This window comes from Acipenser ruthenus, chromosome 18 (genome assembly GCF_902713425.1).
Source record: "Acipenser ruthenus chromosome 18, fAciRut3.2 maternal haplotype, whole genome shotgun sequence".
NCBI lineage: Eukaryota > Metazoa > Chordata > Actinopteri > Acipenseriformes > Acipenseridae > Acipenser > Acipenser ruthenus.
Genome location: NC_081206.1, coordinates 30,564,312 through 30,579,915, shown reverse-complemented (window position 1 = coordinate 30,579,915; position 15,604 = coordinate 30,564,312). Strand labels below are relative to the sequence as shown.

The 15,604-nt window shown below is 38.3% G+C and overlaps 1 protein-coding gene across 3 annotated transcripts in view; it reads left to right on the top strand.

Annotated features, from left to right (window-relative positions):
- Positions 1 to 15,604, top strand: part of LOC117422263 (transcription factor IIIB 90 kDa subunit-like) — a 74,370-nt gene that overhangs the window by 7,839 nt on the left and 50,927 nt on the right. For 2 of the 3 annotated variants that reach the window (XM_058991968.1, XM_058991967.1), the window contains exons 3-4: positions 1,037 to 1,117; positions 5,339 to 5,512. In XM_058991968.1, the coding sequence (XP_058847951.1) occupies positions 1,037 to 1,117; positions 5,339 to 5,512 (255 nt within the window). The remainder of the gene's footprint in view (positions 1 to 1,036; positions 1,118 to 5,338; positions 5,513 to 15,604) is intronic. The other variant, XM_058991970.1, reaches the window with a different exon arrangement.

The following is a 15,604-nucleotide window of genomic DNA, read 5'->3' as shown; positions in this document are numbered from 1 at the left end:
ATTCTTATTAAATTATGACATTTTCTTTCTTCCATACTGTCATACCCTGCACCTACAGTTTCCAGATAAAGTACCTGGACCATTCATTGTGCATTCAGATCCACCCAAAGGTGTATTGGGAAGCTTTGTACCCCAAATTCTCTGAGTTTTCACCAGTTTATATATTTTTTTTGGAAATCCTTACTGTCATCCCAGTTTGGAGTTTTCATGGCTTATTGTTTACAGTAGTTTCTATTTTACATGCTTACATGTAATATCCTAAAATGTATATTATTATTATTATTTATTTCTTAGCAGACGCCCTTATCCAGGGCCACTTACAATTGTTACAAGATATCACATTATTTTTACATACAATTAACCATTTATACAGTTGGGTTTTTACTGGAGCAATCTAGGTAAAGTACCTTGCTCAAGGGTACAGCAGCAGTGTCCCCACCGGGATTTGAACCCATGACCCTCTAGTCAAGAGTCCAGAGCCCTAACCACTACTCCACACTGCTGCCCCAGTGTGGAGTAGTGGTTAGTGTATAACATTAAACAAATTACTGTGAAATCAAAGCAATTATGAAGGTTCTGTACATAGCGGTGAAACATATTCTCTATTTTTCTAGGCTTAAGTGAGTTTATGGTTGAGCACTCAAGTAAAGTCATTCTGAAATTAGGTTTATGCTCCACTTAAGCAGCTAAATGAATTACCAGAAGATATAGAGAAGTTCTCAAAAGGTCACGTACCTCAATAAATTGTCTCTTAAAATGTATGAGATGTTTTAATATACGTTTTCTGATGAGATGAAATCCAAGCTTTTTAACCATTTAAACATCACCTTTCACTGGTGGACGCAGTTTAGAAGTTCGAAGATGTTTATTTAGTTTCTAAATGATATTGATGAAATAAGGTTTAAAAAAAATTCAAAGCGAAAAAAAAAGTATTTTCAGCAAACAAGTTGTTGTGAAACCACAGTGAATGGAAGCCTGGATGACAATGCCATGAGTTTGACATACTTTCCACACACCTCTTCTTGTGCTTGGGCAGGTTCGGGAAAAGGTCCAGTGCTGGGAACAGGATTTCATACCAGTTTAGGGAAGGAATCCCGAGCGCAGACTTTACTGAATGGTGAGTGAAAACTTTTTAAAATTTCATTATTTGTTTTCTTACCATTAACTCTTGGCGCTTAAGCAGGGAAGTACAATATTGGCATACAGGCTTTTTCTGATTGAAAGCAATGCATAACAGCATTGTGCGCTATGTTAGGTATTGCATTTCAGTGTGTCCAGTCTAAATAAATACTTGCATAAATACATAATAAAAAGGAGAATTCTAGGCCATCTGTGAAGCTTTGTAAGTGGCATGTCTTGTCTAGGAAACAAGAATGGGTGGGTGGCTAGGGAATGGCTAGTCTGAATGAATGCGTCCTGTTTAAACATAGCTGGACAGAAGGGGTGGGGGGAGGCTCGTGTGCCTGGTCTGTCCAATCTGAAATCTATCACACAGGCACTTTTTAAAAGTAGATTTTGTGAACAGCAAGTGATTATTTGTTTAAGCTTTTTTTTCCTCCATACGTGTACAGGATTTTTAAGAGCGATGTTGGTTCTGACTTTACTACTGGGATTAAAAATGCCACAAAGCTAGGTTTATTTTAAGTTAAAAATGGATGATTTACCATGATAACAAGATTGTCCTAATCAGATATTTTTTGGTAGTGGCCTGGCTTGACTAACATGCTGTATACCTCAGACAGTATTTCTCAAATACCAGTTTATCCTTGCAACAGCTCAAGGACATAGCTTTGAACGGAAATGTTTACAGGTCAAATTAATGAAGCTCTTTTTAATGATCTTTTTGATACAGTATAGAGTTATTGAAGTGTTGCAGACTTTCGTAAATAATATGAAGATGGGATTACTTATCTCCTCTGTGATATATTACTGAAGTGTCTATCTATAAACATCATAACAAGCTCTTGGGTTGTGAAGCACGAAGGGACTAATAGGCAATTACAGGAGCATTAATGGAAATACATTTTTGATTTAGTTAGCCCAGTGTCAAGTAACTTCCTAGGAATATTGCATTTTCTAAGGACCACACATTTACCGTAAAAGCTGTTCACTGGTATCTCACTGTTCTCACTAGTATCAGAGAAGGCAAGGCAGCATCCATTAGCAGTGTGTGACTCCAGCATTTCTCTAGTGCAAGCAGTCACCATTTATGATGTACAGGACTGAGGGTTATAGGTCATACTGTATGTGTTCTTGAGGAATATGTTTTGCTCCTTTAGGACTGCAGTACAACAGAGATGGGCATCTGTTGTCCATGCCTTGTACCAGATATGTTCTATGGATTCATGTTGAGCTACAATAAGTAACATCAACCATTTGAGAATTGGCAGAACCATGATAATAAAACTAACAGCATTTGTGTTTCGCACTGTTTCCTCCCTTAAGCATTTGCATCCACGAGAAGAGGCTTTAGTCCACCAGTTCTGCTATGATAGTGTAACGATGGAGATGACTTGTGACTGTTAGACAGTGATGCAGTACTGTGTGCTTGCAGTTTCTGCCAGAGCTCCAGTCATGTCTTTGCTTTCCCTCTACTGAACGCCTGAGCCTTCGGGAAGATTGACTAACTTGTTCCACCTAGACGGTGGCTGTGCTTGTTTTTCCACTTGTATGGAGCTGGCACACGGCACGATTAACAAGTGAGATAAATTGCGTTTATCTGGGTACTTTGCTCAGACTTTCGCCAGCTGGTCCATTAATCCATCCTTGAAGAAGGTCAGTGTACTAGATTCTCGTCATTTGCAGTATCTGAAGTGCCCAATCAGGTCGCATAGTTCTAAGTGGTTTGTTATTAATAATTTATTTTTAAAATGTAATGGTGCTTATTGCTTCTTTTAAGTGGGTCAATAAGTTATTTTCCCTCGGATCCCTAAAAAGGAATTGTCAGAGCGCGATATTGCCGGCAGTCGTCTGTTTAATGACATTTAGTTGCCCTCTGCATTTCAATCCCTGTGGCTGATTGTTAGAATATGTGATGTCATGAAGGTGATGTGTTTGATACATTTCTTTCAGTATATGTCTGCAGTAAGACCTATTGTAGGTAGCCTGCAGATTTCTCAGCTCCCTCTAGGATTTTTCATCATCTTTTTATAGTGTTGAGTTCCAGTTTTGTAGAAGGGAAAAACAGAGAATACATCTTGAACATGGTTCACCCCCTCCACCCCTAAAGCAATTGAAAGTGCTGCAATGAAATAGAATTTTTTTTTCACACTGTAGTTGATTTCTGTAACAGTATCCTTAGTGGTTAAACCTTGAAAAAAGCTGTTCCTTTCTCTTGACATAATGTACAGTACCTTTCAATAGACTGGGCCACTCTTTACAGCATCATCTTACAGAACCGAGGTGATTTGTTGCAATCTGATATCGACAGGGATTCAGGTATTGTTTTGTGATGTCTATACTTGTAACCCTTTCAGTCCTGAATTATTTTTGTCATATTTTTCTACACTACCTCAGACTGGGATCTAGTGGTTTCCGACAGCATGTGTTAACATGTGGCGTGAAGATAAGGCAGAACTTTGAGGTCCCGTCAGGACTGAAAGGGTGAAGGTGTAAACGGAGAGCCTCAGGGCTGTGTAGGGAGACAGGTTAGAAAACTGATATAGAGAGAAAGGAAAGTTGAGACCAATAATTAAAATCTTCACCACAGTATTGACATTGGGAGGCGTAATAAACACAAGAGCCTAAAATAAAATAGCGGGGGGCAAGAAATCAAATATTTTGGATGGTCCGAGCAAGCAATTTGGAAATGAGAAATGCTGCTTTATTTATATAAATAGATTCTGTTTCGTGTACAAAACACAATTTGTTTTCCCTGTCCAGCAACGCATAATGAAAAATTCTGGCTTGTGAGGCTGGATTTAAAAAATAAAATAAATAAATAAATAGAAGGGAGGCTAAGCATTGTCACATGTGATACAGAAATGAGCATTGCAGAGTTAATCAATATTTAAGCCCTATCTGTGTGGTTTTTAATTATACAGGAATTGTTTTGGCCAGAAAGTGTGAATCACAACATTGTTTCTTTTTTAATGAATTTATTTTTGTTGTTGCCACTATCAAGAACAAGAGATGAAGTGCATTCCAGAGTGCAATGGAGACGTGTAATTTGCAGTCTGATTTTGGAGTCTGAGGCTGAGAGAATATAAATGCCTGTTCTTTGGTTGAATGGGGTGATGTAAAGGCTAGTTTACACCCACAGTCTGGTTTGTGGTTTTCACAAAAAAAAAAAAAGCAGTGAGTAAGTTAGATCTGTCTCGTTATTGTAATTATGTGTGGTTACCTGGCCCTTCTCCTAGAGTTCAGTTTCTTTTGAAGTCTTTGTGTACCAGCTCCCCAATAATATATGTCCAGCTGCAAAAGCCATTCACTGTGCCTGTATAGAAATGATTTAGTGTCCACAGGTAAAGTAATAATGTGCCCGGAGTATTGTACAGACCTTAATGCAAGTACAAACATTCCTAAGGGGCTCTGTTTTGAGGGTTTATTTTCTTTCATAGTCTGCCTTTAATTTTAAATATTCCTTTGCTAAAAGGAAGGGCGTTCACTGTGTATTACTGAAAGTTAATGTGCTTCTCTTATCCAATGCTTTGCATCATGTACACTAGATTGCTTGGGGAAAGAACTCCGAGCCACATTTAACGTTCCATGTTTCAGTTATTTTTAGATAAAACCATTTTTAGGAAGCAGTGCAAGCTGAACTCGCAGACAGATTCATTATGCTCTTCTGTGTTGTTCTTGGGCTGTCGCTGGTCTCCTCTTGCAGTAAACACTGCCAGACTCTTCCTTTAGCTCGAAGCTCTTCCTGTGTGTTCCACACAGGTGCCTGTACTTTAGTGCAGATGTCTCTCCGACGTGAGTTCCAAGCTGAGATCTCCCGATTGTGCCACACTGTACATATGGTGTGTCTGAGACATTAAACCCGTGCTTCTTAAAACTGTTATCTTGTACTCTAATTCCCTCTTAATCTCGACTCAATAAATATGCAGCGTGAGTGAAACCAATTATTGATAAGCAGATCAATGCAGATAACTGAGCATCCTTCCCATGAAGGGTGCTTATATGTAATTGTAAATCCACTGCTACTCAGACTGCATGCAGTGTCTCGTGTGCCGTTTCTTACATTAAGAAACAACGGATCAGGTCACCCTTTCCTTGTGGCCGGAAGAATTGAAAAAGCTGCGCTGGTAACATTCCAAAGGCTTTGCAATACTGTACCAGTCGCTGATTCGCCTGCTACTGGCTTTGTGTGGAAATGTTTTAATATCTTTTGTTTTAGGAAAACGTCAAGTAAACCACCTGGGCCACCAGCTGCAGCTGAATAAGCATTGCCTGGATACAGCCTTCAACTTCTTTAAAATGGCGGTGAGCAAACAGCTGACTCGGGGGAGGAAGATGAGTCACGTTATTGCTGCCTGCCTCTACCTCGTCTGCAGAACAGAGGGGACGCCTCGTATCCTTTTCATGGGTTAATGCAGTAAGTGTGTAGGAAATGTAACCCCCCCCCTGGTGAGCAAGGGCGACAGCACATCGACAGAGGACAAAGGCAAGGTCTGCCACCCAGATTGTACAGTTTGTTAGAACTTGAATTAATGCATCATCATTCTGTTTTAATCCTTCCAGTCCTTTTTATTGTGTTTAATGAACAAGCCTTTTGCCCCGATGTGAGTGACTCATATTTATTATAGTTGTGAGTAATTGGTTTAAAGAGAAGTGTAGTCGGGACTCGAGAGAATTTCAGTTACTAGAGGTTAAGTAATTCTGACTGTGCAATGTCTGCCGTCTCCTCCTTTTATTGTATTCAGCATTTCCTTTCATCTTATCTCGATGCTTACTTTTCAAGTGTCTCAAAAGCAGATATATGTATTGGTCTGAGCAAGGAGCTTTAAATGCAAAGTAGATGTGTAATTTTCCATTCAGCGTGCGTGCGAGTGAGTGAGTGAGTGAACTGGCCCTGAATCATATTGTATTACTGATCTTCAAGTTGTTGACGACAGAACAGGCCCCCAGCTCCTCCTTTTTAGCAGTTGCAAGTCTCCTTTTTTTTTGGGGGGGGGGGGGGGGGTACCTAGATATTGACTAAAAAAGCTTGTCTGTACAGCTGTCAATAAATACGGATAAAAAGTCTGATCATAGCAATTTAGAGTAACCAAAATTATACCTCAATTTTTTTTTTGTTTGTTTTTCACAAGGTTTTTCAAGGTAACGTACAGTACACTTGATTTTTGCAAAATCCTTTCAAAAGCCACCTTATATTTCTTAGCCTTGTTACTCTAGATTTCGTTCTCATGTATTTATTGATTTGTTTATTTTGGTTTAGTCATGCTTAAAGCTCTCTATTTTGTGGTTGATAAAGGTCTAACCCTAAATTGGTTGTTGACTGATGCATTCACCTGACTTACTATACTGAGGTGTGGTACTTTTCTTCACCTTACTGACTGAAAAGCATTCCTTTCTTTATGCTTGTGAGATTGGATGGGATGAGGGGTTTTGCTATTCAGTGCCTATTGCTTTGTTTGCCAAAAATGAACGAACAAAAAAAAGAAAAAAAGTCTTAGTAGTCAACCAGGAATTACAAAGGAGCCACACAGACCCTGCATGTCAGCTCTACGCGTTGTGGAGCTGTCAGCGGTTTGGGTTTAGTTTTGTTGCTATTGTGTTTAAAGGGCAAAGTGTTAAACAAACCAATGCAGGTTAATGACTTCGCTTTGCTGCACAATCATCAGTTTATTGTGAAAGGGCAGAACCGTAACGTTAAATTCCAATGATTTTTTTTTTTTTTTTTTTTAAACGTTTTGAAGAAAATGTTAAGTTACATATAGATGGCTGTGTTGTGATAAGCAGCTTGAAGGCAAAGTACAAGAACCCAATACAAGGATAATTAGAAAGCAGCTTGATACCCAATGTGTGTGACACGACGTGTGAGTCCAAGCCGCTATATAATTGGGTAAGGCCTGTTAAGAGCTGTGTTGCGACTGTGGGATGAACGCTCTCAGAATGGAGGCATTCAGTCTGACTTCCACCTGTTTAAGTCAAGTCAAAGTTTTTTGTTTTGTTTTTTTTGTTCCCCCCCCCCCCCCCCCCCCAAAACTAGGCCAATATTTACATAAAAAAACAAAGATTTATCAACTTTGAATTGCTTTTCATTTCAAAGACACGACAAAATAGGCATGCAGTTTTTCTTTTGTGTTCTCTCTCTTTCTGTTCACTGAAAACAAAAGTTTGTTTTGTCTGTGAATGTTCTCAATGGGAGTAGTGTTGCACGTATGCGTGTGTGGGTGGTAGTCTGAAGGTCTGACTTCCAGTTAGTTTTACAATATCTGCATTGAACACTGGCCCTGTAATCCTTTCTTTTTTGGAAGCATACCACGGTGTCCTTTTTTCTAGAATTGATTTAAAATGCACTACAGTACATGGCTGCCTTCCATCTGGGGAAAATACCAACCAGTTTTGGAATTTAGAGGTGGAAGTTTACAATGTGGAATAATGCAAGAATGACTTTTTTAGGCATTTCTGTTATTGGAACGGATTTGGTATAACATTAGACGCCAGGAGGGGGGCAGTGCAGTAGGTAGTGGACTGCAAGGAACGCGCTGATCATTTTGGATACAATCGTTACCATTAAACAGGATTTTAGTCAAGCAAAAGCATATTTTCAGTAAAATTTAAATCATGAGTAACATTGGACGCTACTGTAGTACGTCGACATTTTCTTAAATGAATCAAATGAAGTTATAACAAATCTATTCAGCATTAAAACTCTTTTGAGAAGGCAGTGATGAGAGACACACAGCTAGTTTCTGCAGCAGGAGGGGAGAATGGCATTTCTCCATTGATTTTGCAGTGTTCGGCCTCTGACAGTGGTGAACGATCACTGCCAGCTAGTATTCATAAAGGAAGGACATGAGAAACATCTATTTTATGTCGACTTTCTAAATGCATGTTTTTGCCGCTCGCTGATAAATGATTAAGTAAAACAGAACGAGAAGCGCATTGTGAACGCTGTAGTTGCTCACCCTTGGCTTTCTTCCCAAGACTTGTTGCACGTCTGCCTTTTGCAGGGTAGCTTTGGAAATTAGACATCCATAATAGCAACAAAGTCTGAAAACAACCCTGAGTGAATCGTTGCCTGTGCTCGCTGCTGCTTTTGTGCCAACACATACTGTATTTGCAGCTTAATTGTTCATTGCTCAAACTGGAATTAATTTATATGAGCTGTTCAATGTATTTGTAAAAAAATAAAATAAATGAAAAGCTAAATTCAGGACCCATGTAATAAAATATGTAAATCATTGTGCCACCTTTTCTGAACTCCTAGTCAGTAATGGTGTTCAATGCATTTATCAGCAAAGCTTCAGTATATTCAAGTATTGTTCCAGTAGAAAATTAGCAACGAACTCCTCAAACACTATACAAATCCTGGTCTGGAGTGATCCTAATCGTATTTGCAATTTTCATACACAGTCATCTGAATTATTTTCATGAATTTGATCTAAATGTTTTTGATAAGTGGTTTATTGTCTTATATCAGTAATTTCTTGCTGGGTTTTTAAGTTCAAAATAAATCCTGAATAATTATGCAGTTTCCAAACCTTGCTGCAGTGCTTTGTTGAGGATTTGGAGGGGCATGTTTTCACTTACTTCACATTTCTGATGTTTAAATATTGTTGAATCCCCCACTTGCAGAGTGATTTTCTTTGACCTACGCTGGAGATCAAAACTGCATTTATATTATTGCAAACCAAAACTTCCCTAAAGCTTTACCCAAAATGGTCTGAGGAACTCCTGGGTCTCATGATCCTTTTTATCTTACCATTAATTTTAGTTTCTGGGGGAGGAGGAGGAGGAGGAGGAGGAGAAGGAGAAGGAACCAGACCAAGGTTATGAAGGAGTTTCCAGTAAGTGAGGATACTTATCTGGTGGTAATGTTTGTCTAATCTGTGTTTGGACAAATGACTCCACATCCTTGTGATAAATTGCAAGGCTGTGTTTCTGTGTCTCCTGACGCTACTGTAGCCTTGTTCTTTACTCGGTAGCAGAATGTTAAAAGCTGAGATTTGTATCTGTGCTCCCGCTAGGATATTGAGTATGCAAGAGCTGGCTCTGTGCTTTCGAGAGATGACCAGTAATCGCATGCAGAAATCTTAATTGGTAGGATTAGGAGCTGTAAACATCCTCCTAAGAAACATGCAGTTTGAATCGTAATTCTTCTTAAGTCAGTGATATTTATAAGGACCCGGCAGCAGTAAATCTGCTGCAGTATAGATTAAACACCAAATAAATTAATAAATAAACAAGACTTGCAATGTAGTGCAGTGAAATACAGAGAATGGAGAAAACAAATGGAAACATCTGCCGAAAGTGGCACATGCTTTTTTTTGTTAAAGGGCTGTCCCTCACACGACTGATCAATCTTTGTTTTGTATTGGCATCCCCGTCCTGCATTCTGTAATTAATACAAGCTGCAGGTCATGAAAGACGGGAGATCTGATGGACTTTGATTGAGGGCTGCAGGCACTTGATTGGCTTTTTTCTATCCAAAATTGCACAGATTACCAGGAGAGGAGTCATATGTAATGTTTGTGGAATGTTCTTCATCTTCTAATTTGAGGAGATGCCCTCTAGTTAACACTGCATTATTACTTACAGGGATACTACTTTTTGCTTCATTTCTATTAAAATAGTTGTGCGTTCTCATATATTAAACACAAGCCTACAGTAGCCAGTATGCTTCTTCCTAATATTTTCCCCAGTGAATTACAGGAGAGAATGTACCCTTTTTATCCCCTGTATTCTGCTGTGTCTTCTCCGATATCTTTCCAGCACGTCTTTACGGTAAATATGGAAACCATCCCAGAAATGACATCACCTATCAGCAGACTCTGGTGCAACTTGGAAGAGTTCCCAGCGCATTTGTTTTTGTTGTGTGCTTCTCAGTGGAAACAGATACCAAATGCCTTAGTCTCTAAAAGATGTGTATGGGAGTAGAGACTGAGCAGCCTCTGACACAATGTTCTGTCTGTCTGTGCTCTTACTGGAAGCCAATGCTCAATGATGCTTTTGGCCTGGATTGTTTCTGAAAATGTTTTAATAAATTTGAAGAGCCGCATGAACTTCTTATAATAGCAGCATCAGATGACTCATCTGGTGAGAAGTGGTTTATCAACCAGTCACCGGTCCCTTCTACTATATACCTAATGGAATGAACTCTATTTCAAACTGACTGAGGCATCCCTGTACTGTACTGTACTGTTCAGAAACAAACATTTGAAAGGAAAGTAAAAGTTTGAAATCAAACTGTTGGAAAGCTAGTTACAAACAACTTGGGCACATGTTTGACTCCTTAAAGTGCCCTTGTGGGTTGCTTGTTAGCTGTTTAGTCACGCAGTATACAACGTACGGGCATCGGATAATAAACATTTGGTTTTGCTTGCACGTAGAAGTGTTCTTATCCCTCCCTGTTAAATACATATGACACGTAGAGGGCACATTCTGACAGTGTGAAAGTGTAGTTCACTCTCCATACTATAGTTGTTTGACAGGAGCTCTCTTGAGCAGACTGCCCTGATTAGCTGAGAGATGCAGAAACGTCCCCTTGCCCTCCACCACCACACTGCAGGATTTAACCCTGGGTTCTGAAGGTGAAATAACGGGATGGAGTCCACTCTGCCACCTAATCCCTTAGCAGGGCTAATTAGGTTCCTGGAAATCTTGATTCCCTACAAACGCATAAAAGATTAAAAATTCAGACCTCTGTGAAGTGGTTTCAAATAGTTACATTTGCATTTTAGGAAATGCAGTTTCTTTTTAATGTTTGAGAAAAGTACATTTTGTTGCTCATGGTTTAAGCTGCAGTGTGATGTCAATCACAGTACAATTGCTTGGCAACCATCTCATCAATGGACAGGGAAACCCGCTGTGTTCGGGGTTTCATATAAGCTCTGTAGATTGTCGTTGCTGCAGATTACTAATAATGACTTCGTCGTACAGACAAAATGAGGGCAGTTGGAGGTCCGGAGCTCATTGCCTTATTGTAAAATAAATAGAAAAATAAAAAAAACACACTACAGGCTTTGTGAGCTGCTTCGTGTCCTGCTGCGTTGTGAGGAACAATGCAGGGGGTGTGGGTACATGCTGGCAGTTTAAACACTGCCACTTTTATTCTGAAGAAATACAAATGCAGTGAAACAGGATGCAGCACATGCTTTTAACCACTCAAACTAATCATTTTTCTTTCCTAATTTTGCTGAAGCTGCGGTAGTGAATTGTATTTAACTTTACCTGTTTTTAATATCCCTTTTCATTTGTGATCATAGTTTACCAGACTTACTAATGAATGTAACTTTTTTCAACCACGTGGGCCAGTCCTGAAAAGAGTCTTAAAAGCTCAGGTTTTAGAAATGTCCACAAGAGGCAGGATTTGGTGTGTAGAGGTTTTCTGTTTACTTAACGAAGTAAAATGTGCAATGAAATTATTTTTTATATATATATATATAACAGCAAAATACTACAAATATGATAATATGTATTATCATGCAATAACTGTAAAACATATTTAAAATCTCAAATTACAATACATGTTTTGAACACTTCAAACTCTATGCAACTTAATACTGTCACCTTACCTAGAGGTATAATTCCCTGTGGTTTTGTTTTAAGATAATTTAACCTCCTTTTCCTGTTTTAGTATATTTTTGGGAGAGATCCACGGTAGAGGTTTAAAAATAATATACTGTGAATAATATAATGTATCAACTTTTTTTTTAATTTTATTTTTTAAATGTCACACTGTACTGGAAGACCTTGCACTTAATCAATCTATGTGACTTCTGTTGCCCTCTACTAAAATATTTAGGGAAGCTGGTGCTTGTGAAGTGAGTGCTCTTGAAAGATGAGACCCCCCTGTGAGAGCACACCTCTTCTGTTTGCTTGGTTTAACGCTGTGTTTTGTAAAATTGATTTTGGGGTTTATGCTTAAGGTGGGCCCGTACATCCATAGTAAGCAGCTTCTTGTAATAATAAGTATTATGACTTGAGCTACCTGTGTGTTTTTTTGAGGCAGAAAGAAGTAGTTATGTCGACTTCTTCTACGGTACTTTACTGAAGGGAAATTGAGGAAACGCTTCTGGGACTTGCCTTGTAGCCTTGACTCTGGTTTGATAGCTGTCTTTATCAAAGAAGGATGCAACTTTTCTTCCTCCTTTGTTCTAGGGGGAGGGGGTGGAGGTCTTGCCTGCAGAATAAAGTCTGGGTGTGTGAATGCTAATTGTAAATGGACATTTTGAAGTCAAGATTTGCACACTCTTATGTTGCTGGGGTTTTATCAGGGCGTCAGGCTCGTTTGTGTGGTCCCCAGCTCAAAATCCTTGCCCTCTTCTTCCACCTATTACAGGATTTTAGATCTGCCATAAGGTACTTGTCTCATATTGGTGTAGTATTACAGGCTTATTCATTTTGAGCTTTTCCCCATTCAGATGTGCCAGAACTAAGCAGATTGAAATAATGTATCAGAATATGATCAAAAAAAGTTAGAAAAAAGAAGACCATTTATATTTTAATGTAAGACCTGTTTCAGCTGCCCCTTATGAAAATGATTTGCAATGCAGAGTTTTTTTTTTGCAGTTGACAGCATTATCCTGCTATTACTCTGCAAAGATGTACATTTGTGCCAGCCTGCATTTACAGTACTAGTCTTTGTGGTTAACTGTTTCTTTAATGTTCACGAGTGGAACAGGCCCTTTTCTGATCCTTTTAATGTTGTATTTAAGAGCTCTCTTCTACCCTTCTACTTCTGACGAGAGGGAGGAACAAAGGCACTCATTTGCAGTTGTTTCTGTTCCCAAGAGGCTGAGACATGGAAGAATAAAATGTTTTATTATTAATACTGACTCTGGCCCTTCAGTGGCATTGCATTTATTCTCACAAGAGTTTATATTGTGTGCAATGACAGTCAGAATGTATTCTATCATTTTGTAAACCACAGCAAAAAAAAGGTGTTTATGCAAGATTTGCAAACACAGTGATTTATAAATTACTATACAGACTTGGAAAGGGGTGAGATTCATATCTATATTATTGTATTTATAAGAGTTCCTTTTTATTTATTTATTTTTTATAAAAATCAGATGGCAGCTGTTAAGGAAGTAGTCATGGACCAGATGTTTTTGCATAAAGAAGACCATGGATTGGTTCATATTTTAAACCTTTTATCTGTGGAGGAAGTCCTGTGCACCTTACTGGTTTGTTTGTTTGTTTGCTGGCTGTATGTTTTTGTACTTCTGGTAAATAATAAGATTATTTGACAGCTTTGCTCAATACAGCCGTTTGCCAAGACTTTAGTTCTAAACTTTGCTAATGTATTGATTGTGCCATGCATTTTACTCGATGGTTAAGCTACTATGGAAAATGATGTTCACTGACCTTTCAGCTTTTTAAACAAGAAGAAAGAACATTGTAACATCCAGGCTTTTATGCTGTTGAGTTTTAATATTTCATGAACCCCTTTTGATTTTTTTTTTTTTGAGGGGTTCTGTTTGCGGTGGATGCTTTGTAGGAGGTAAATGGTTAAGGGATATAGAAAACAATTCTTTTTCTTTAAACATGCATGTTGCACTTCGGAAGTCTGCTGAACTAGAGGTCCCCTTAAATTATGTATAAGCAAGCCATTACAGTAGGGCTGCAGTATTTTCCACAGAAACCTTAATCTGCAGTTAAATCTGAGTTACTTGGTATGCATGATTTTAAAATCTCTATTTTCTCTTCTGCACAACAATTTCCCCACAAGAAGATTTTATTTAGAATTTGTTAAGCTAATAGGCAAAATATTACAGCAAATCTAAATGCATTTTAATGATGTAATTCGTTGCTGCTTCGGTTCATAATGATCACGAAATAAGGTTGTTCAGAAAATTAGCTAGATTCTGTACAAATCTCTGCTCATGACCATTAAATAGCCATAGATTCCTCCCTGATATGTGAACATCCAGTAATTGGTTATTCTATTGGCAAAAAAAAAATTCTTTTAAATAACCATTATCTGTTTAAACCAGCTTCATTTTCCGTTGACGGACGTGACTAATTAATTATACAGCTCATTCCGAACATGCACAATGAGTTCTCAGCATTTCTTATGCAAACTGATATGTTACCGACTACTGAGCATCATTTACTGGAAAAAACTGAAGAAATATAGGGCCAAGCAATTTTATATGAGGGGTGTAATCCGTCCGGAAGCAGCGTTTGCATCTCGCGGTTTCCACAACAAAATTCGTGGGGGGGGGGTTCAATCCGCCAAAAAATAGTGTTTGGGTCACTTACTCAATTCATATTTCAATAAAGGTAGAATATGAATATTAGCTCCAACTATTCAACTGAAAAATCCCTGGGCAGGGTGGATATAATGATTAATGCACAAAGCAAAATGAGGGCTGATTCAGGGAGAGTAATGGTGTGTGGTGGGGCATTAACAATACTCCAACTTGCATCAAAAACATGTGGTATAAATAAGGCTGCTTCTGTCAATTCACAGACCGACCTTATACCCATGTTGCTGTACGAAACACTCTGCAGGACAATACTCTGTGTTGTAAAAAGAGGGATTTCATGTATAGATAGCTCTGTACACTGGTTTATAAAGTAAGGTCACCTTTAACAGTATTGTGCCTACAGGGATCCCCCACCCCTTCCCTTTTTGATTGAAATACTAAAGTTCACATGATCTAATATAAGGAGGCTCCTTAGGCAGATCTGGGAGATTCAAGTAAATGGGATTTTGGATCAGTGCAGAAAAATCAATTCCTGAAGTGCAGAAAAATCATTGATTTAAAAAAAAAAAAAAAAATATCCTACTCATTGTAACCTGGCTTTTGTATATTCTGTTACTTAGTGGAGTGAAAACATTTTGTAATTCTGTAATGCCAAGTAACATTTTGCATGAAAGGCAGTTTGCAATAAGTGTGTAATGTATGATAAATGACTGATTTTAATTATTTGCAAACAATACTAAAGTAGCTAATGTGTCAATTGAATTCCTTACCAGTAACGGATTACAGTACGCTGTGCTTTTAATGTGACCTGTCATGCATGATTCCTTTTTAACAACTTTTTAAGGAGAAAAAGATTTAGGTTTTGCTGTGCAAATCTGAATAAATATTTCTGAAGCTGAGCTGTTAGGTTTTGTTAATTGCTTGTTTTTTATGTAGTGTTATTGACGGGAGGCACATTTTGACCTTTCCTAATGTGTTAATAACTTGCCCAATGGGGGACGAGTGAATTGCCTCTCTGGGTTGAAGATCTCGCGTCGTTTTCCCTGAAAAAAAGCTATACTTGCTAAACAATCCTTCTTTCCCCCCATGTGTATCGAATCCTGTGTAATCCCATTTGTGCATTACTACTCCGTTTTAAGGTAATTTTCCTACTTTGAATCCATTTTAATGTGATTAATGTGAGCACCAACATTAATCGATATCATTTATTGTTATCACATATCGTAATACAAAATAACACATTGAAGCTGTTTTAAAGATGGTGCTCCCTCAAAACAGTT